The sequence below is a fragment of the Gavia stellata genome, chromosome 12 (genome assembly GCF_030936135.1).
Source record: "Gavia stellata isolate bGavSte3 chromosome 12, bGavSte3.hap2, whole genome shotgun sequence".
NCBI classification, from domain to species: domain Eukaryota; kingdom Metazoa; phylum Chordata; class Aves; order Gaviiformes; family Gaviidae; genus Gavia; species Gavia stellata.
Window position 1 is genome coordinate 5,826,076 of NC_082605.1, and position 23,108 is coordinate 5,849,183.

General features: G+C 50.1%; 1 protein-coding gene across 2 annotated transcripts in view; it reads right to left on the reverse strand.

The window, feature by feature from the left end:
- DAG1 (dystroglycan 1) overlaps positions 1–23,108 on the reverse strand; it is a 54,016-nt gene that overhangs the window by 14,313 nt on the left and 16,595 nt on the right. For both annotated transcript variants that reach the window (XM_059823160.1, XM_059823161.1), the window contains exon 2: positions 1,674–2,083. In XM_059823160.1, coding sequence (XP_059679143.1) covers positions 1,674–1,955 — 282 coding nt within the window. In that variant the 5' untranslated portion in view covers positions 1,956–2,083. The remainder of the gene's footprint in view (positions 1–1,673; positions 2,084–23,108) is intronic.

A 23,108-nucleotide genomic window follows, 5' to 3' on the forward strand; every position in this document is an offset into this window, starting at 1 on the left:
TTTTAAAATCAATTTCAAGGTGAACAGATGCAACATGCACTCGGGCGAGCCCACAGATGAGCGTGAAAATCGCTCCCAGCATTTGCTGAACTACACACAACTGTAGGTCCTGCTCCAGCCCAGTCCGTTTGCGTCTCTTCAGGCATCTGCTGGTGTTAGCAAACACGTCTGAACACCAAAGTGGCCGAGGTATTGTTCAAAGCTATCAGGTGGGGTGGAAATAATCTATCAGGATTTTCCTGCAGCTACTGGAGCTATCACAGATTACTTTTGTGCCAGGAAAAGGAGACTGAGGAAGCTGCGGTGTTACGCAAACACTGAAAATTATTCTTGCCATCGAAGTAGCCATCAGACAACACCAGAACAAGCCATTCCGATGCAAAATCCCAAACCAAAGTTAGCATTTCCGTAACACAAGATCTTGGGCTCACCGCACCCATCTGGACTCTTGCAGCCCAGTGCTATATAGGTGCCTCGTGCTCCGAAACCAGGCAGTGGTTAAAGCAGGGCAGGCACCACCGCCTCCCATCCGAGCCAGTCTCCTCGGTCGCAGAGGCAATTAAATGTCACAGCCTTCGCTTCAAAACCAGCTCGTCCCCTTCTCCGACTCCTCTAGCCAGGGGTCACCCACCACCTCCCTCCTCCCCATCTGACCGTCTGTCAATAACGGATGCATTCTTCAGATTTTCTGCCTACCACTGGCACGTCGTGGTCCAGGCACCCTCGCTGGAGCCAGGGAGATCACATATTTGGATTGAGATAATTGCACGACACTACGCACAGCTAGAACAAACCTGCCTTCAAGGGGAAGCTGAGACGTCAGACTTTCTCCCGACTTGCTCTCCATCTCCCTCTGATCTTCTGAGACACACCAGAAGGTTGTCTTTCTAGAATGTTCTCTAAAAATGGGTTTTTAAAACTATTTTTCAATTTTGCTCTCTGAAAAAAATTCCAAGATTGGAAGGTAATTCTGTTTTCTATTAAAAGCAGAATTTTCTGAACTCTTCATGATCCAAGCAAGCAGATGCTAAGACAACAACTTCTCAGCACCCTCCAAGGAAAGGACTAAAGATGAGCAAGCGCGTATTCAGCAGTATGCCTACCCTCCTCCAGGCTATTCTGACACTTTCTTGCCCTCAGGACCAATTCCAAAACTCAGTTTTCAGGTGTCTGCAGTGCCAGTGGCATGAGGATAAGTCAGTTAAAGAGAAATGCTCCCCATCTTTCCCAAAAGGGCTTTAGGATGAGGTCAGGAGAGACTGTGTCAAAGGCAGCCCAGAGCCCCGCTGGCAGAACAAGGTCTATTTGTCTAGCAATGTTTTGTTACCACAGCAAAGCGAACTCCCTGGGCGTCAGAGCAGCAGTCCCAGGGAATCCGTGGCTCCCCAGATCCCGAGGCAACACCTCTTCATGAATGTGCCCATCATTCCAGGGGCAGAGTATCTCACAGTTTAAATACAGCCCACAAACGCAATCAGTCATTCCCGAGAAGTCTCCTCTCTTCATTATAGAAGAAAGGAACTTTGCAATGAGGTGAGGACTTTTTTAAATCCTTCTCCCACAGTCCCACAAAATCTTAAGGCACCCTCATGACCCAGCCTATTAGTGGGGTGACTAGCTCGACTCCTGCAAGCATTAACTGAAAATGAGCCTCAGGGAATGGCATTTCTCACCTGGACAATTTCTCCATTGGAAGCAATTAAATCCGTGGGGATGGAGACTCTGAAGAAGCGTCCCACCACGGCAGAGCTGTCTGGTATGCCCACCACGGCTGGCACAGTCTCCCGGAGGTCCGAAAGCACGGAGTGCATGGAGGCCTCTAGCTGGTTTTCCCAGTCCCGAACCACTTCTGCCGGCTCGCCGGGCCAGTGGCAGTGAACAGAGGCTGCCAGCAGCAGCACGGGGAGCCAAGTCCTCCCCAGGAAAGGGGGCTGCAGTAGGCATCCAACAGTCATTCTTCCCGGCGGCCTCGGCGACGGTGCTCCAGCCGGAAAGGGGACCACAGGGAGTCTGCAGGCAGCGCAGCGTAGGCAGGGGATCCGCCAGTCCTTCACAGCAGCCTCATCCTAGGAGTCCTGGGAACCTGGTTAAACAAAGGAAACCTAATCAGCACATTAATTATGCTATCAAAGCCAACCAGCTAACACACACAGACCTCCTTGCAATGGACAGAGGGCTACCTGCCTCCCTACCCTCTTCGTTTCAGTTTTTTGATTTAACTGCAAGAGTTAACGCTACCAATAAAGAGAGCAAGAGCTTCTCAGCTCCTTTTCTGACATACAGCATCTCTAGAGAAACAAGATCCTCCTGTTTTTCCATGCACACAATCATGTTTCTGCTGCTCTGGAGTCACAGCATCCCAAGATAGCCACAAAGAGGGAACGGCACCCGAGCAGATACAACCAAAGCTGAGACAGAGCACAGCGGTAATAGGTGACCTTTCAAGGCAAGCTGAAGTCAGGTTGGGGCATCAGTGGATTTAAATGCCAGTTACCTGGTATGAAGGCACCAAGAAACCTTTGGTACTCCAAACCTGCCATCTTGACAGCTTGATGCACAACAGATGCTTCTGCTCCTCTGACCCACGAGCCTGGCTTTCAAGCCAGGTCCCCTCTCAGTTCCAGCTTTTGGTATTAGTGTGTTTAGACTTGATTTGGGGGCCAACAATACACACCCCAAAAATCAGCCTGCACACACTGCTACCTGCCCCATCCAGCTCCCTGCTGCTTGCACAGCTCGCCCGTCCCCACACTCTGCCAAGAAACATCTCCAACTCTCCCTCACTTTGTTGTTTCCTTCTTTCACTTGTTTCCTCCCCATCCCCACCCTCTCTCTGGTCCCCTGGATCAGAGCTCTCCTTTTCCTCCTCTGTTCCTTCAGTGCATTATTTCCTTCGCTTCCCCAGCTGCTTCTCCCTCCAGCCCGTGTTCAGCCACAGCACGCAGAAGTCACAGATCTGTACGCACACCCCCGTTCCCCTTCACAGCCTGCTTGCAGGAGAGCAAGTGGGTTCATGAAAGAGGACAGAGCCATTTGAGGCCCTGGGGGAAGCCGTACTGCCCGCTCCAGCATCTCCATTTGCAGCTAGCACAGCCTTCTAACTAATCTGTGATAGCGAGCGGGGCATTGGGTTCTGCAGGACTGGCGGACAAGATGCACAGACCACGCGGGTGTTGCTCAGCCCCCCGGGAGCACACGGGACCGGGCTTCCTCAGGCCAGTCACTTGCAAGTCTTCAACCAACTCCTTTCTTCCAGGCTGAGAAGCAGCTCCGTATTCCCAGAGCAAACCCAGCCCAACTTCTAACCACTGGCTCCCAGTCCTCTGAGCACAGCTCTGATTTATTTTAGCCTGTTCCAGCTGCGTTGTATGATGCACATCAGGCCATGCCAAGAGACCCTGGAGTGAGACCGGGTGGGAAAGGAAATCCCACTGTGTCTCGCCCTTGCAGAGCTCCCAGGGCAAGCACGTATTGCCCACCATGGGCTTGCAGAAGCAGGCAGAGGTTCTGTCCACACAGGCAACCAAGCTCAGGGTTACCACAGCAGACTCTAAGAATAACAGGAGAAATAAGATTTGGTTGCTCACCCTAAAACCTGCACTCTAGAGAAGCTGAGACGCAGCGTGCAAGAACTAGCACACCCTCACCCCTTGATGGGCCTTTTCACAACAAACCACTCATGCAGAGGGACCAACATTTCCCATCCCAAGGTAACGGGTCCAGTGAGCACAGTCAGAGCCAGCGAAGAGGGCTGTGGGTAGCGGAAATCATGAGCTGAATGCAATAACCTCTGGCTACAGCATCCACAAGGCAGATATCTGATCTGACCGCTGTCAGTCACAGAAACCCTGTCTCAAGTGAAAGGCAAAAGAAACAGCAGCGGCAGAATAACATTGCTGGAGACCACAAGACAGATGGGAGGATGGTTGGCGAGAGATGCCGGCACCAGAAGAAAGCCCACTCCCCCACTGCTGTTGTCCTTCCAACTGCCCAAACTGACTGGAACAGGAACACACCAAACAAAACAACAGGGAAGCCAAGTCCAGGCTCTTCCCAAAGGCAACTGAGCACATGGTGGGCTTCACCCAGAGTGAGATGCCTGAACTGCTTCTCCAGAGGTTGCCGTCAGGAAAGGCGAAGTGGCTGGGTGGGTAAGGACAAGTCACGCTGCCTACGGGGCACATCTCTCCTACCAGCTCCCCGCGTGGTCAGAGGATGAGTCTGACACACACCAATTGATTACGGATGAACCCAGAGTCACCTCAGCAAATGGAGGTCCACCACAGCAGATGTCCGGTGGAGAATATCCAACAGGCTGCGAATGAGCTACAGAGGAGATGGAGCAGCCTTCTGCAAGGGGTCCCGAGGAGGCCACCGATCATCACAGCAGGAAACTGGGGGACTCTCATCCCTGCGCAGTGCCTTAAATAAGCAGAAAGAGGAACCACCTCCTCCAGCCTCTCTCGAGTCCAGGGTACGGACACTGCAGTGATGACACCTTGTCCGTGAGCTACTTCTGAAGCCCGCTCGTTGCGAAGCGCTGCTGTGCGAGGGACTAGAAAGCAATCAGCACAGCAAGTACAGGCAGGATCAGAGACTCGCCAGGAGCTGAGGCAGGAATGCGGCAAGAGCAGCAAAACCCGGACGCCCCATGGCTGCTGCGGGGCCGAGATGCTATCAGCATGGAAACGTGGCTGCCTCTCACAGCTGCACTGAGCCTCCACACCTGAGCAGAGGAGAAACGCCCCAGACAACCAGGCAGACACCCAGCGTACAACCGCACGGAGCTGTGAAGACACCTGGAGAGGTTCGGCACCACGTCTCCAGGCCAGCCCCTGCCCCTGGCCTGTCACGGCTGCAGCGGAGCTTGTGCACGAGCGTGGTGCAGCTCTGTGGTGCTCAGGCAAACGATGTGATCTGGCCTAGGGCATTTTTGTTGGATGGAGAAGAGTATTTGGGCAGAAAGGAGCTTGTTCTTTATATCCGTGGCGAGCAGGAGAGGAAGATGAAATCATCACCCATTTCAGAAACAATTATCGGAGCAGGCAACAAGCACTGCCCAGCTGATATGTGCCCCTCAGCCAAGCAACTCACACGCTGGCCATGAAGATCTCATGTGACACTCACAGGTCACAGAAATTCAGAATTTCGTTTTAGGGGAACTACGGAAGAACAATCTCTGCATATGGAAGCAGAGCACACAGGAGGTATAGGAGGAATTCAGCAGCTGATAACAATAGGAAAAAAAACCCACAGAAAAGCTGAGAACAAACTTGCACCGCCAAAAAATCTCTTAACACAGCTCCACCTCAACAAAGAATTGACAGAAGCTGAAACAGTGCCAGCCTCTCACACTGTGTGCTACGGAGGAAAGGCAGTGTGGTACAGCTCTACAGATAGCTGGAACAAGGCATTGCCCCGCGGTGCTGAGGTCCATGCGGACTATAGTTTCAAGGCAGAACACTTTATGTACCAGGAGGTCCCCCGCCTAAAAGCCAGTAGTCCTGCTCAGCAAGTCCGCCGGCCACCAGCGCTGCAGGTCTCGATGCAGCTGCAGAACAGAGTGAACGGTACCTGCAGCGAGGCTGGAACAAGCACTGGGGACCTGCCTGGAGCCTCTGCCCCGTTCAAGAGCCCACACCTTTTCACATGGTACTACCATGGGCAAAACACAGACTGACTTGTTTGAGATAGAATGAGAGGAAATGGCCTCAAGTTGCACCAGGGGAGGGTTTAGGCTGGATATTAGGAAAAATGTCTTTACTGAGAGAGTGGTGAAGCACTGGAACAGGCTGCCCAGGGAGGTGATGGAGTCACCATCACTGGACGTGTTCAAAAACATGTAGACATGGCATATGGGACATGGTTTAGGGGGCATGGTGGTGTTGGGTTGATGGTTGGACTTGATGATTTATAGGTCTTTTCCAACCTTAATGATTCTGTGAGATATCACCCCAGTCACATGTGGAAAAAGTCAATGTTCAGGACCATCATCCACGACCAGCGAGTGGCATGGAGCTGGAGCTCCCCCGTAGCAAAAATCTCAACACTTCACACAGTTTCACACAAGCTCAAAACAGGGCCAGAACTCAAACACAGATGGCATTCTGCAGTGGTCTTCTGCTGATCTCTGGGAAGCATCAGGCTGTACGGCCAACTGACTTAGACATCGCTTTCAAGTTACAAGGGAAGGCTAGACCACCCCAGCTTCTCTACATGGCACTGTGCTCCTTCTTCCAGCAGCATCTGTACTACCCCATTTTGCAGAACAAACGCAAAGATTCAGGTTAGTCCTGAATTTCAGGATGTTTCATTCTATCTGATCTTCTGAAAGAACCAACTTTATCTTCCTGCTTCTGTGAGAGCTCTTTTGGTCTCAACTTCGAGCCTTCAGAACGTTGGATGAAACATCAAAGTCAGCATCAACATCTGCTCCAGTTCTAGCGCTCCGTGCACATGCCAATGTCGATTCCTGATCTCCAGTGCCAAACCCCCATCTCAGAGACACAGAACTGGGCCTGCCTGGTGAAGTTATGTTGATACGATGCTGTGCTTGATATGATGCTGACTTGTCAAGACAACGCTGGAGCTTGCTCCTTTTCCATGCAGCTACAAGGCCCACTGACATGTTAAGGACACGCTCCACCTTTATTATTCGGGAACGCAGAATAGTACGGACAGAAGATGGGACCGAAAGGAAGGACTGAGAGCAGGACAAAGTCGCTACTCCCAGCCACGCATCTTCCCCGAGACCCTTCCTTCTGCCCACCACAGAATTGGGAGCATCGGGCCAGGGGAAGCGTCCTGGCAGCAGGAGCATGGCTGCCCTAGAAATCCCTCTTCCTCTGACCGATTACACCACCACTTCAGTGAGAACCAGCGAAAGTGAAGTCTCCGTCCAGCTGCATCTAATCCAATTGCTCAAGCACACAATCACATCACTGGGCTGTGGTAATTAATCACTGACAGCATATTCATGCCACTGAGCCTAGCATGCAGAAAGCTCAGGTAACTGCCGTGCAATTCTCTACTCCAGATAAGAAGGTATTTAGGAGAGTTAGGAGGAATCCCACTTACCTGATTGCTTATTTAACAACATGCTCGTTAAAGGAAGCATTAAACAAGTGGCCTTTCTCTACGGAAAGAAACTCGGACTCGGCTAAAAAGGGCCAGTGCAACTTTCCAGAACAGAGCTATTGTCTCTGCAAAGATCTCTTGTGCGTGTTTCCACAGGAGGCTCTCTGGGCAAGTCCCGTCAGCTACCGCATGTCTGCGTGTCAAGGCAGCAAGCAGGAGGAATGATGAAATCCAGCGTCACCGGCCAGGCACACAAAGATGGCACTCTGCCGTACATGCTCCCCAGTCCAAAACACGACAGCAGGCACCGACTGTGCCAGGCCGGCGGCGCAGTCCAGGCAGAGGCGGCTGGTGCTCCGTGCACGTCTGCACTGTGCTAAAGGAGCCTGGGGAGGGGGGCAGGAGGGAGAAGCAGTATGTCTGGGCAGAGCATCCCATCACCAAGTTTACGAACTAATAGATACAGTCTCCTCAAGACTAAGAGTGCGCCAGTCTGCAAGCTTGACACGTTATCTGCACAAAGAACACTCTGGAGCATGAAATTTAGGAAAGAGTAAGAGTTTCCGCACTTGCCCAGCTCCAGACATAGACTGAAACAAAGGCAGCAGCTCCTCCAACAGCCTATGTTATAAGCTATGGGAATGTGCTGCAAATGACTCGGAGTTATTTCCAACCTCAATGGCTTCAGCCACGTACGTTCGCAGAAGATCATCCAGGCTCCAGATGCTGCTACGCCCGGGATGAGCTATGGGAAGGGACATACAGGAGAGCAACTGCAGAGATGCATTTGTCACACACAGACTAATCGGCACGCAGCTGCTGAGGGAACAGGCAAGGCAGAGGAAAGAAGATTCACCACTAACCATAGCTCCCTGCTCAGCTGTGCTCAGAGGGCCAGCATCCTGTCCTGCACGGTACAAACCAGGCATCTGCAGGGATGGTGGCTTGACACCAAGAATGGATGTCTCTCCAAAAGACGAGTTCATTGATAAGTTTTTGGCTTAACGCTGCCATCACAGCTGCCTGCCTACAGCCATGCGTACATCAAAACCAAAGTAGCAGGCAGGTCAGCATCAGAGATCGGACTGCAAGAGAAAGGTGCCTTAGCGGAGAGCCCCAGATCAGCGCTCCTGAAGCCCCGGGAGCCCCTTCCACCCTCTGCCCCCACGCAGCCAGTTGACAAGCTTGCCATCATTAGCTGGTCACCCCAGACGCCACCAGCCCAGGAGGTACAAACCAAACTGTACTTGATTCTTCACCCTAAAATTGCATTTCAGCATGCTCTTCCGCAGCTATGCCCACCCTGTATTGTCACCAAGTTAAACACCCAGCCGAACTCACACCTAGCTCAAAGGACATACACACAAATAAGATGCTTTTTTCAGTCTCGTCCCTTCTTGTATTTCTGCATTGCTCATCTCCAGCATGTCTGGTGTCAGTAAGAGGAAACCCTGACACTGAAAAACAATCTAGGGGAAAAAAAACCCAAACAAACCCAAAACAGCAGTGCTAAAAATGTGTGCCGGGCAGGGAAACAAGCAGCACCCTCCTGCTGATGGGGAACACGGCTGCGAGCCGTCACTGACTTGCTGCTTCAAGTCACACATGCCACAAGCAGCTTCGCAAAGCTTGTACGGGAAGTGGTCACAGCAATTGACACCTTGCAGCGGTTTTTATTCTGCTAGAGTAAGCACCAAGATATTTAACTTTCCTGTAGCTAAGAGGAAACTTTCTACTATCTTCCATTACCTTTTGTTTGAAAACTACAGTTTTGTGCCACCGAGAAGGGATGAAGACTTCCCACAGTCCTCTCATTTGCATCTCATGTCTCCCCTTGGCCAACAAAACCTGCTCACTGTTCTCCCCCAGCCTGGCACTCCGACCGATGCCTCTGCTCCGACCGATGCCTCTGCTCCGACCGATGCCTCTGCTCCGACCGGCAGACAGCAGAGTGCCGAGTGAGGAGCTAGGGGAAGCTGGACCGCTCGAGACACCACACAGGATTTGTGTTCATTAGCACATGTGATCTCCGGCACTTCCTGCAGAGGGAACGCAGAGGCAGCTCCGAGATAGAGAGAAAAGATGCAAAAAGCAGAATTTCCCTTTTCCCCCCCCTGTATTGCATCTGCCTGTCCAGAAGCTGGGCCACTATACTGCCCTTCCCAGCTGGGGACTCTGCTCCCGGGAAGACTCCTTGCCCTGAAAAAGGGAAGCACCGAGGATATGCTCCCAGTAGCCCTCCCTCCGGCAAAAGCTGTGGAGCAAGCAGCCCCGGCAGACCCCCGGGACCCCCAGGCAGGGGGTATGGTGCAAGGGGCACCGCAGACCAGCAGCAGAAGCACAAAGGACACCAGAGCCCTTCTACCAGCTGGACACTGAGTGTGTTTTTCTTTCCCCGCAGAGAACATCTCCCTTGCAAGGTAGAGCGATAAGACTTCTGGAGACAAGCGCCTTCCCCAGCCTCCTGCAGCCTTGGGGAGGCAGGAGAGGATGAGTATGGTACCCACAAGCGCCTCTTGACTATGCACCCGCACGCTGACCTGACACTTTTTGCTAGAAGACCATGTGGATGTCACCCCACGTGTCAATCCCGCTTGTGTGGCTCCTTGCAGGCCACGCGTGCTACTTGTCCTATGCTTGAGCTACGCCTGGAACGGCCGCTGCGCCTGACCCACGGCAGTGACCGGCAGCCGCAGATTTTGGCTGGGTGAGACTTCTGACTCTTTGATGGAAGTTTCTGCAACCACAATCAATCTCTTCCTCCCACTTTGTTATTCCCAGACAGCCAACTCAGATCGTATCTTCAAGTGCATTCAGTTGAAAGGAAACTCAGATATTATCTTTCCAAGTATTCAGAAGGCCTCAGAGATCATTTTTTCCCCTGTAATTACAAACATCGCACTCAGGCAGAACTGCCATTTCCCTGGCTGCTGGCAGCAAGCAAGTTAGGATATAAACACCCACCAAGAAGCAGAGGACTCCAAATAATCAGAGGACAGCTTCACCAGGGCCTCCCCACACGTTAAACGCTGCTTGCACCCTGCGAGCGAGTCCCATCTCGAGGGAGGAATGGCAGAGAAGGGCAACGGGGATCATCAACGGTAGAAAATGGATCCTGCCTGGAGGAAGCTGGAGGAGAACAAAGTGAGATGCAGTGGGGCATGAAGGCGATGCGGAACAAAAGCCCACAGTCTCCTCTAATAAAAGGACCTGAAGCCAAACCAACCTGAACCAGGCTCAAACCCAAGCAAAATGAGAGTGTTTCCACCAGGACCCAATGAGGTTGCGAACATGAATGTTAAAACTTGACGAAGGTTAAATAAATTTTATAGAAGGCAGAGTTACCAAGGCAGCGCTTCTGGCTCAAGCAGCACTTCGTGACAGATAGCAGGATCCCAGGACGGCATTTAGGGAAACGATGACTCGCATTCCTCTCCGGGCATCTTCTCCCGGCTGTTACTGGAAAGGGCATATAGGCTAAATATACAGCTGTAGCAGGGCAGAGCAAGGGTTTGGCTGCCTAAGGGCATGCAGTTTATCCCGGCTTTGGCTTCACTTGCCTTTCCAGTGTGTAGCCAGCCAGAGCGAGCCCCTCAAAACTCTTAACTCCTGGTTTTGTCTGGAAGCGGAGTGAGAAAGTGTAAAAATCCTAATATTTAATTCTGCATTTAAGGGAATGTAAGCAAAAGGTAGTACTAAACTCCACAGGAAATTAAACTACGAAAGGTTAAGAAAAAAAAAGACTGGGCTAATAGCTCCTTCCATACAAATGCTATAAAAATGCGTATTTTGAAGACAAACATGACAGGCATGTATATATATATATATACATGCATACGAATGCTTTATCATTTTCCAAGATTTAGTAAAAACCAGAACTCAGGGCACCAAGATAAAATAGGTATTTTTGACTCTACTTTTCTCTTTTGTCAGAAAAGCTTCGTATCTTGCTGAATTTTGCTTGAAGTTAACACTGAAGCGAAGACAGTGGCGTTACAGAAAAGCATTTTAGCAGAAGCCATGCTGCGGGAGAGCCCAGGACAGAGGAAACCCGGGCTGGCAGAAGCGCCTGGGTCGGCAGCCGACAGAGACGAGACCAAAGCACCACTCTGAAAAATTACAGCAATTTTAATTTGGACCACGAAAGAGTTTTCCCTGGTTAGCGTACACAAAGCAGCAGACCAGTCCCCATGACATGGCACTCAGATTTGAGGGGCACTAATTGCTAGCAACATTGGAAGCAGAAGATGTAGGGCTCTCGAGATAAATCCCCCCGCTCTCCAAGACCTCACTGTGCCATAGCAGCTTGTGTTTGCTGAGGTCTGATTCTGGACTCTCTAGAAACGATTTACATGGGTGTCCAACTGGTTTACATATGAATTTGCAGGAACAAAGCTGAGTTTTATATTATTTTAAAATTAACATGGATTTCTGTACCAAAATACAAGTCCTCGAGTATACTAAGATCAGCCCAGACTACGTCTGCCTTCCCCACGTATAATAAGAGCCCAGACTGTGTCTCAGCCACTCGCATCTGTGAAAGGCAGAAACGATGATTTCTAAAAAAGCAAGATAAACTTTATCTAACAAAGGCAGTCTAACAAGGCATCTAGAGGACCCCTCAGCAGCTCCAGCCAAAAAATACAGCTGAGGCACCTGACAACAAGAGAAAGCACAAACCAGCAGGACGCAAGATAGAAGACGTCATTTCTTAAATGCAAGGACTATGAGGCATCAGAGCCCAATCTTGTATTCCTCAGCGGGCAGGTCGCTCCCCAGATAGCGCTGAAGGACATGTGCAAGAGCAGCTGGCGTGACAGTCACCACTGGGTGTCCTGTCCCCTGGTATCACTCACCATCCACCAGCTGTTTCAAGTCTAATTCACACCAGCCAACGACCTTTGATAGAAGTCATCCAGCTGGAAAGCAGGTTTCTATCGAAGGTGCTGCTTCAGAAACGGGTTTAAACCAAGGCACTGTCACCAACAGGTGACCGCAGTCTTTCCTCCACTCCATGCTCCAAAGGGACAAAATCATCCACAAGCCTCCAGCTTGAAATCTCAGCTGAAGCCCGGAAAAATACTTCCTCCCTAAGCTGCCCTGTTGTACTACGCAGAAGATGTTCTCTTCAGATGCAGTCATGAGCACTGAAACCAATGAGGCTAAAAAGATTTGCATCTCTTGCTTGATTTCTTAATTGAATTAAAGGCTGAATAAAACCCCCTATGAGGCTTCAGAGAATCCACACGGAAGAGAAACAACGAATATCCTAATCAGAGAGGAAGCTTCCACTGGACATTTTGTCTTATTAAGTACTAAAGAGTCCACACAGAAAGGGAAAGACCCTGAGGGATAAACTCCCATGTCTAGCCAGGTGGGAAATCTCCCCGAAGTTTCTGCCACAGTTTCGCTTTTGGAGCACATCACACATCGCACAAGAGGTGAGCTTTGGTGCATCCTTTTAACCAAAACTCTCCCACCTACTTTGCTGCCTATTTTTTGAAAAATAAAAAAAGGTATAAAGCTCTTTCTGTCAAACTAGCAAGCAGAAGCTATTAGAGGGGTGAAGGACAGACTGATGGGCAGGGCAGTCCTGCAAAGCCCCTTCTTAGGAAACCTGATCATACTTCCAAATCCTGTTCTGAAGGAAACCCTTTCGAGGCTCCAGCTCTGGTGCTACACCTGAGCCTGGCCAGAGGGCTTGCAACAGGACCCTCGCCTACGTTTTGGCCATGCAATGGCAGAGCAGAGTACTTTTTTCATCACCAGAACAGCCTTGCGCACTAAGAACAGCATTTGGGCTTCCCTAGGACATGCCAGCACCGCAGCCACCAGGCAAGCGTGAGCTTTGCTAACGGTACTGGAGCAGGCAGCGAAGCGTTGGAGCACCCGAGAGCCACGCAGCTTGGGCACGTGTTCCTCTAGTGTGAGGAACAAACAGCCAAGGGTCGCAGGAACCAAATCCAAATCTGAAAAAAGGAAAATCTTGATGAGGTTTCATATTCAAGAGTCACCTCAAAATGCTGTTTGGCTGAACTGCTTTACAGAGAGGCAGCCACATTCCAAGGGGTTATAATCACCTTCTGGGTAATTCCACAAAATTCCTCAGATAATGAAATATTTCAAGAAGGTCCTTGAAAGTGTTTAAGCACCATAATTTCCTATAGGCTGATGTCACAGCACCAGGGCTTCAGCACTAAGCACGGGACTGGAAAGCAAGGCTTAGGATCTCTCCCCTACCTGCCAGGGACCACAAGATCTGCTGCTGCCACCAAAGAGATCTGAAGCACAAACAGCTGATACTAAGCGAACACACAAAACCAGGCAAGCAACACCAACAAAAAGCCATTTTCAGCACTTCAGTTACATATGCAGCATCATTTATATTCTTTGTGGCAGCGTAACTAAGGGCAGGCACATTCTGTTTAGAAACATCCCGTTGTTCCATCAGTTTTACCACCCCACCCTACAACTCCAAGCCAAGGCATTAAGATTCAACTTTATGGAGCTACTCAGCCCTGATTTATTACTCAGCTAGCAAGACTGCCATAGCTCTTCATTTAAATATATTTACCACCCAGTGATTTATGCAGAGCAGCCAGGGCATCAGCTGTGGACCTGCAACTTTCATGTTTCTCATGAAAACTACTCTAAACACTTCTTGGCAGAATGAGATATAAGTGTTCCAACTTTAACCATCAAGCATAAAATGGGAAAGCTGCAAAACGAAGCAGCATTGCTCCCATGCTACAGAGGCAGAGAAGGCTTCTGGAGGAGGAATTAACTCCCTGAAGATCTGCAGCTTCCAGCTGGGCAGCGCATTCCCTTAAACCCACAGAAATTCAGGAGTCACCAAAAAACATCAAACTGATAACCTCTTCCTGCAGGTGCACATTTTTATAGGTGTCTCTGCCTCTTGCTAGAGACCAGGGAGCAAAGGGCTGGAATGCTTCAGTAAAACTGTCTGCTCTCCACAATAACCTCTGGTCCAAGCTGGCCAGCCTTTCGTTCACGTATTAAGTCCGAAAGCAAGAGATCAACGACAGCACAAGCTTACCGAGGCAGAAGGATGGTGCACGGCTTTGCAGGTCCCTCTGCTTCCCAACTGCTCTGGTGCAAGAAGATTGATTTAAATGAAAAAGCAAAGCAAAGATAAGCACCATAAAAGACACGATACTAACAGAGTCTGCATCACATTCCTGCAGCATTAATTTCACTGCATTATCTTTCAGCTAAATTATCTTGTTTACCTGCACTACATAATTAAAAAATAACCCTCATCTGGTTTTGACCATGGCCTTCATGGCTTCAGCCAGGAGCGGGGAAGGCTGGAGCTGCTCATCACAGGTCCACCAAGGCAGAGATAGCTCCAGCTTTTCTCCCCACCCTGCTCGGGTATTGAGAAATCAAGAGGCAAGTTGAATTATTTCAACGTGAGACCATTTGGACTACTTCATTCAGGATCTGGCCAAAAAGGGGCTTACCTTTCGAGAAACAGCCCTGACACATACAAAGCCAGCGCGATCAACTAAATACATCGCAGGGTAACATGCTCCTCTCTGCAAGCAGCATAGCACTGCACCTGCAACATCAAAGAAGTTTGAAGGGTTGCTCCAAGCAACCCCCCTGCAGCAATTCCAATGCAAGCACATCCTGCCATTTCCAGTGCCCAAATTCCACAAACAAGAAAGTCCAAGGGACTGGAAAAAATTGCTTTCCAGAAAGCGTGGTTTTAAATCCATTTCTGACAAGTTGCAGCTTAAATTAAATGAAAGTCTTCATATGGCAGCGAAGACATTTAACACGAGTTTCTGTAGACTCCTGACTTTTCCTGCTGGCAGGGAGAGCCCAGTGGATAACTGCAAAAAATAGGATCAAATTGACCTGCTCAGCCACCAGACACGTTATTTAAACCCGGGACCTGGGCAAAGGCAGAGTACGTGCAGGAAAAAGGGGAGGCAGAGAAACAGCAAGGACGAGACAAGGAAAACTGATGTTTTTCTTCCATAAGCAGCCACAGAGCCCACACAGTGTAACACATTTGCAACAGTTAACTAGCTAGCACAGCATCTGGTATCAGTCCTCAAAAAAATGGTCACGAGGTTTTGCCACAGCAGAAAAATCCAGAAATTTCTCCCTACCTCAGAGGAAGTCTATCTCGTACAGGTCAGAGAGGCTGGAAACAAGACCTCCATGTTTTGGAGGGGGGGAAAAAATAAATCACAGGTTACAGTGTTATTTCAAATAGTGTGAGCACAGGCTGCATCCTTCTATTTTGACTTGCCGTTGCAGTTTTCGCACAGAAGATGCAAGACTGCAGCCCGCCTTCCCAGCATGCTGACCCTGTGTCCCACCGCTTCCTCGGTGACAGTCCGGATGACTGTGAAGGGACAGCGGCACTGACTCACAGCTGCACAAAGACATGGAAGATGGCAACAGCTGTGTCCTCCTCCTGACTCAAGTGGGCAGATTAAAACATGAATTTAAGTTGTAAAGAGAAAAAAACTGGAATAAGAAGATGGGACAGATCCTGTACTGACTTTTTTCCCAGTGCAAACTAACACAGCAAAGCATGTGATGACTTACCTGCTCCCTCTGCGAGGACCCAAAGAATGGGGGCAAAGTCATCACAGCTCCAATGTATGCCCCAGGAAAACAGAGTCGGATGCCATTCTGAGGCAACAAGGAAAATTAAACCAGCACTCAGCTGGGTTTTGTACCAGTTCAAGCCTCTCCGAGCCAAGCACTGCCTCTTCTTGCTCCTCGCATCCACTCCGGACACCCAAAACACAGTCTCCCCTTCATGCCTGCATTTCTTAGCCAAGTTAGGCATACTCAGACTTTGTAATCCTTTGCATAGAGCAGTGCCTCTCTGCCTGTCTTTTCATTATTTCGAGCTCTGCCCCCAGAGAGCCATCTTCTCTGCCTTGAGGCACCCAGAACAGAGCCCAGCCCTAGGCACAGTCTGTGCTGACCCCAGGAGAAAAACAAGGACAACCCCACTTCCCAGCCCAACAACCCCCCACAACAGTCCCAAGCGTTCCCGAGAGTGTGGAACAGCAGACAAATACATTTGTCCGTAATCACTCCAAGCCTTTTCTTTTTGAATCCACTCCCCTAAGTCACTCTTGCTTTGAATTCCGCTCAGCACTCGCCTGATCTTCATTACTAATGCGATGCCCAAATCCCAGCAATTAGTAAGAGAGCATCCCATCACCAGCACCCACTGGACTCTCGGGTGCTCACACAGTCACATTCCTATGGCTGTTCTTACATCTCAGTAAATCTGAAACACTTCCCAGAAAAACCCGATGGCTCCTCGCTCTCAAACAGCGCAGGAGAACATAAACAGTTTAGGGAGAGCATACGGGCTGTATGAAGAGATGCTCAAATGCCACAGGAAAAACACAGTCTTGGAGTTGCAGAGAGGCCATTAAGCTCTGAAGGTGTGTTCAGCTTGCCTTCGCTTTACAGCTGCCGCAGATGCGGGGAAACAATTAAACTGCTTATCACAGTATGGGCCATTCAGCCTCCAGAGCCGGAGAGCAATTCCAATCCCCAGGTGGCAAGCGCGGCAATTAGGTACCAATTATGTGCACCAAAGCTTCACTTTGCTTATGTTATTTTACTTTAATGGTTATATAGTATTTCCTTGCTTACTGTCATTAAAAGATTGTAGGTTCAGGGACGACCTGTAAGGTCTCAGATGAGAGCAGGTCCGTCCCGCAGGACCTAGTTGCACATTGCACAGCATTTGGAGGATACAGAACGGTCCAGATGTGGGCAGGTGACTTACAAGTCAATCAGCAGAGCCAGCTATAAAGCTTGGTCACAACCACTGTCCCCTCACCTGAAGGGGCTAGGCTTAAAGTTTAAAAATAAAAAAACCCAGTTACACTGCAGCCAGGATCAGCCTCCAGCTCCATAACAGCCTGTCTCCAAAGAACAACTCTGGATTGGCGCTTACGCCTCTTCTGCGCTTAATAATGGGTTGTAGGGGAAAAATGTGGTTTTAGCAACTCAGTCCATCCTTTATAAAGCAGAGACAGCATGCCAAAAATAACCTGACTTACTAGTTACAGTCACCAAGCACTCACTTAGCAGGTCTCTGATCAGGGACCACAACACTGTCTGCACCACAGCATCACCGTCACCGGCTGTGCGCTGGACAGGAGAGGATGCCCTCCCCTGCATCACGAAGGTGTTTCACATAAAGCAGTTAGCGGTTGTTAAAACGGTAGATAGACAGGACTCTTTCGCCAGCCTCCCCAAAGGAAGCATTTTCTTGCAGCTCAGACAAGGTCTCTGCTGCAGCTTTGCTGCATCTTCAGCCTTTGCTGGACAGGCTGAACTCCTCAGGCAGAGTTATGTACCTGGCACTTCCCGGAGTCGTGTATGATAACAGCTGGTCAGCAGCTGGAGCGAGAAGCACGATGTAATGATCAAGAATGATGTAGTTTTGGGCCTTCTCATACATAATGAGAAGTTCAGTGTTGTTCTCCAAAGGCTACCGTACTGCAGCAAAGTCCAGAGCAAAGAAAAAAAAACAGGTTACAGAACTGAAGCACCTTCCACAAAAAACAGGAAAAAAGCTTTCCAAGATAACAGTGGTGCCTCCCACCACAGGGCAGCAGCAGAAGGCAGACTCCCTCTTATTTATTCCTCATATCCTTCTGCCAGCCGGGAACTTTTCTCATTGCTGTAGGCTGAGCCTAACACCCACCCCACCCCAATAACAACATACGCTCTAGGTAACACAAACAATACTTAAACCTCAAGGTTGCAAATAAAGAGTTAAAAAAGTCAGAATACCTGAGAATTGAAGTTGTCCGTGAGCTGGCCACAGCAAGCACCACAAGTCACTCCTATTCTCCACCCCTATTCCAGCTTTTTGGTTCTCTGCCTTTGAGACAGGCAAGCCCTTCACCCATCCAAGGCTGTCAGGAAGGAGCCCAGGAGAGGCAGGATCCTGCTCCCAGCGCTGGGGATGGCCGCTGGCAGCACCTCCCTCCCAGCCCAGCAGTGATTCAGCCCCTCCAGCCCCAGGCTGGAGGAGGCCCTGTACAGACAGGATCTTTGAAAACCTTAACTTGGCAGATCAAGTCTACAAAGCACTGGTGAAGTGGGAGCCTTTCAGCAGCCTGCAACCTGATAAGATACATAAGATATGGGGAGTTTTTGCTGGGAGAGGAGATGGCACATCCTTTGCAACCAGAGCAGGGGCTGCCAACCTTCCAGCCATTGTGCTAGACCAAGTACCGCTCAGTGCAAGCAGTTAGGTTCTGTTTGGTTTTTTAAATACCGACGACTTTTTTTTTTTTAATCCTTTAACTCTTGGAAATGGCTGAACTGCTTTTGCTGAAAAGCTGAAACAAAGCCTGAGGCAGGGACACTGCCTGGGAAATGCCTGTGCGAGCAATTAAGTTCAAGAGTTAAATGCAACTCCACCAGTCAGACAGTCTCTGCAGCAGGTGGTGTGACCGGTGTCACCGAGACACTCACCGGTGTCACCGAGACACTCACCGGTCCTCCACACAAGCCTGCGGAAGGAAAACGGCCACAGCCACTAAAGCAGGCTACCCCACGCCCAGAGTTTTAGCCTGCATCCACTCCAAATGGGAAATAATTCGGGGAAGTCCTGCAATAGGGAGCTCCGGCCAAATCACTGCAATTGGGAGGCAACTTCTCGGGAATGTGCTGAGGGACTTCCAGCATCTGGACGTGCGTGCTCCCTGGTTACTGCCGCTACGCCCTGCTCCATCCCAGCCTCCGCTTGATAATTCCCCGTGAAGGCAGCTCCATGGGAACATTACTCCCACGTCCAGTCGAGAGCCGGGCAGGACTGCGGAGCTGCGCACAGGGCAGCGGGAGCAGAGCGGCAGGGCACAGTCAGGGTGCCGGCCTCCAACTGAGTCCACAGTCACGGTGCTACGCAGAATGCGGTTAGGTAGCAATGCCAAGTGACACCATGATTAGCATCGCTCCTTAAATTGCTGCTTTTGCTCCAGAATCTGAGCTACTTTGAAACCTGAAGGAAGCGCTTCCCAAATATAAGCCCTGTTTAGGCAAGGTGGTGCTGTCTGAGCAGAGTTTGAAAATAACATTTTGCTGCTGCAAAAAGTTATGTTCCCGAGGTCTTTATTCTGTGCCGTAGTACTGACTGCACACTTATTCTCACTGCTTTTCTTCCTTGAGAAAGCTATTTCTTTCTTAACACCGCTCTTTCACAAAACCAAGAAACAATCTGAAGAAAAACTGATAAGAGGACTTGGGGCAGATGTGCCTTAATTTTTTTTAAATGTATTAGCTATCTTCATCAGCAGTGTCCCTAGGAAGGCAAATCACCGAGACTGGAGATGGATGCCCTGAAGCACCGCAGGCAACAGCATTATCCGGACCGGCTGAAGTAGCCTAGCAAACCACCTGGCAAGTCATTTAAGGAGAGGTCTAATCACATCACCTACAAGTCTATGGCTTCTTCTGGGTTTTGCAAGGACCTGCGCACAGAACTGGAGTGGATCCGAAGCACTCGGATAACACGTATTCTGACACAGAATGAAAACTTAGAGGCTGGGAAAAACATCCATAATGTCATTTGTGATAGCAGGTTTGTTCTGCTTGTAACGTACACTGCCAACACAGCCGGGAAAGCTGCTTAGAGATCAACAGATAAAGGCTTTTCATCATTCAGCCTGTTATTTCATGTAAATCAGGTTGTCCTGCTACCAAAAGGCATCCCCAGTGCAAGGTGCTCAAAAAAAAATCAGGAGCAGCAGCAACAAAAATCAAGTACTCACAATGTGGCTGAATCCCTTCAGCCCCCACCTGATGACCAGAGGGTCCCACTCCCCTTTCTACAGGTGCAGTTCTGCAGGCTGGAGCTGCACAGTCTTCTCACTTGTCAATGCAAGTGATCTCCTCAAAGTATCACCACCTTCAAATAGCGTTTCGTCCATAGGAATAACTCCAGACTTGTCTTGGATATGAAGTCATGTTTTGAAAAGCAACAGTGCAGCAAACCCAATTAACTAATCGAGTCTGCCTTCTGCTTGGGCAACGTGGAAGCAAGATTTCCCAAAGCCCATCCCCAAGATATAACATGTTATTTCAAGGTATGCTGTTGCGACCCTTCCAGTGTGATCTAGAGGGTCTACCTCCACCACCCCGCTGCTTCTGGCCTCCTGGAGCAGGGAGTCCTGCAGAGCGCACCATGCACCAGAAAAAAAAACCAGAAAAAACGGGAAAACTACCCTGCTCTTATCTTCAACCCCAGTAAAGGCTGGAGGGGCTTGGAGAGGACATGCAAAAACCAAGCCGGAGGCAAACAGTAGCTCTTTAGAGGAATAAACCACTCCATCAGCCTGCCGTGATTGATAAGTACATCTGCCAGTCCCCACCTGCTGTTCACATTCCTGGCATTTCTTTCTGCAGCATTTTCTCCCTGAGAAGGGACCGGCTGCTTATCAACTGCTGCAGAGGAGATTTAAATGAAGGGAAACAGGCCCCAGCTTAAAACAAAACGACGCGATTTCAGGCCCCGAGCATGCCAAAGACAGTTTTCTTGCATCAGATCGAGCAACCTGCTGAAGGGGTTTATTCTAGGAGCTCTCGCAGGTTGACAAAGTTGTAATGGGTGTTAAGCGCTCCCCTTTGCTCATTCCCACCATCATCCCTCTATTAAATTCCTGGCAGATAAAGCAGGGGCTGCAGAAAAGTCTCTGTAGCCTCCAGCCACTCACACCAAAGTCATTTTCTGCAGCGGTCAACCACCCCCTAGAATAAAAGGGAGATAAGGCTGAAAACACCCCAGCCTCTCCAAAAGGGTGACGGCTTCATTGCCTTCCCCGCAGCGGAGCGCTGATGAGCACGGACAGCCGGACAGCCGGGAGACCAGGCAGGACAGCTGTTGAGAGCAGCAATAGATATTTCTGGGAGTGAAGGAGCAGGAGTTTAGTTCTGGTTTTCAGCCCTGGACTCCTTTTCTGCAAGTGAGTTTTAACATGGCGAGAAGGTGAAGGAAAAGAAACCCAGACAACTATAGAGGAGCATCGAAGCAGAGGGGTGGAACATGAGCCTGTTGTTGCCAGAAGAGAAAAAAGCAGCTCTGAAGAGCTCTCAAGAGCTCAGTGTCTTTAAGATCCCAACCTGTCAAACTAGATCAAAATTAGCTATTAGGATCAGGTTTATTAGAGCGCATACCCATTCTGAAATCCTATCAGCCTGGTTGCCGCAGGGAGCCAAGGCGAAGCAGCGTTTCTGGAGTTCGGGTGCCCCAGCACCCTCCTAAAAGCGATTTCCTTTCACTGAAAAAGGCACAAACACAATGCAAACAAGTGTACGAGTTTTTGCTTATTTGTCATATATGGGGAAGGAGTGCGAAAGCAGCAGGAAATAAATGCAGCTTTCCCCACACCTAGGAGAGGAGCAAAATACTAACCAGCTTTTTATTTCAGACCAGGCTGGTTATTTCCATCGCCAGGCAGCACCGCTCCTTAAAGCGGACAGCGTAACAATGCCTTTATAAATCAGGGTGAATGCAATACTAAAATCTGACTTATCCTGGACGCTCCTGGGGAAAAGCCCAGACCCAAGAGCTGGCTCGGCAAGCAGGACACCCCCAAGCACCCTGAGCACCGGCCAGCCCCCCCCTTCTTTGAAGAGCAGCTTCCCAACCAATTTTTGAGGGTATTTCCCAAAGCTGCCAGGCTTGCTCTTATGAAGAAGCCAAAAGTTAGCAGCAGCAAGGGGAAGGGGAGGGTAAGCCAGGTGTGAGCAGCATTTGATTAGCTGGCTAATGGGTGCAGCTGTCCTCCGGTTTTACAGCTCTTGGAGGAAATTTAAACAGGAACTTTCTATAAATTAACTACCCATAAAATGAGCATGTTTTCTCAACGTACCAGAAGGTCAAGAAAGGTCTGCTCAGCACCCCCTGTTCCCAGGACACAGCAAACAGCCTCCGCGGTTGCAGTTTTGCCTTCCGAAGCAGGAGAATGGGGATTTAGCCCGTGCGGTAGTAAGCCGGTGAAAGCATGCTCGTGAAGCAATCAAAGTCATTCTCCATTCACAGCAAACTAATAATTTATGTTTCCCCTAAAATCCCCAATGCAATCCAGATGTCTAAGTAGCCTTTGTCCCAGAAAGCAAACTATACAACGGCCTCAGAAAGACAGCCACGGTTCCGCTTGCCAACGTCCTCACCAGGCTGTTTATTCTGCGGGAGCAACAAAGACACTGATTTCAACTCCTTCCAGGTCTGGAAGCTGCAAGCGATAAGGTGGTTACAGACACTGTTCCCAACCCTCCTGGCTTCCTCCTTCCTCGAGCGGATTATTGAAGAGGTCAGCGTTGCTCACTAGGGATATTATGTTGATAAAAACGCACCTGACAGGTTCCCGGTTTTGAGGAAACCGGGAGGATGGGAAAAGCCAGTGCAGCAAACATGGGAAACAAAAGAAATAAAGCGAATTGCTTAGGATGCATTAGGAGGACCAGCGTGCGCGGTGGGGTGCTCATTCCCCGCGGTCACCCTGAGCTGCGGGAGGAGAGCCCGTGGCAGCAGAGACCCCGGGAAAGGCCATGTCACCAGGGCACAAGCCGGCTGGTCCCAGGAAGGGAGGAGCGAGAATCATTTGGCTGAAGGGCTGAATTCCTCCGGCAGCACCGGAGCTGCGGCTGCACCTGTCCCGGGATAAGGGACCCACGCCAGCCGGGGAAGGGGCTGGCAGCGCCGGGCAGCCCCCCAAGCTCCCAGCACCCTGCTCTGGGACCGCCGGGCAAGAGCAGAGGGTTTCCCATGCTGGGGGGGCTCGGTGCAGAGCCCGCCCGGCACAGCGGCTCTCCCAGCCTGCCGGCAGCAGCCCAGGGGTGCAGCACACCAGGGGAAAAGCTGTCCGAAAGACCGATGGAAAATTTTGGAAGAATTGAAAACTGGAGTTTGGGAAATGAACGTTGACCGGCCGTACATCTCTTCCAGGGATATTTTAAGCATTACTACAGTTGCATTCCAGTCCCTGAGTATATTTTCTATAAAT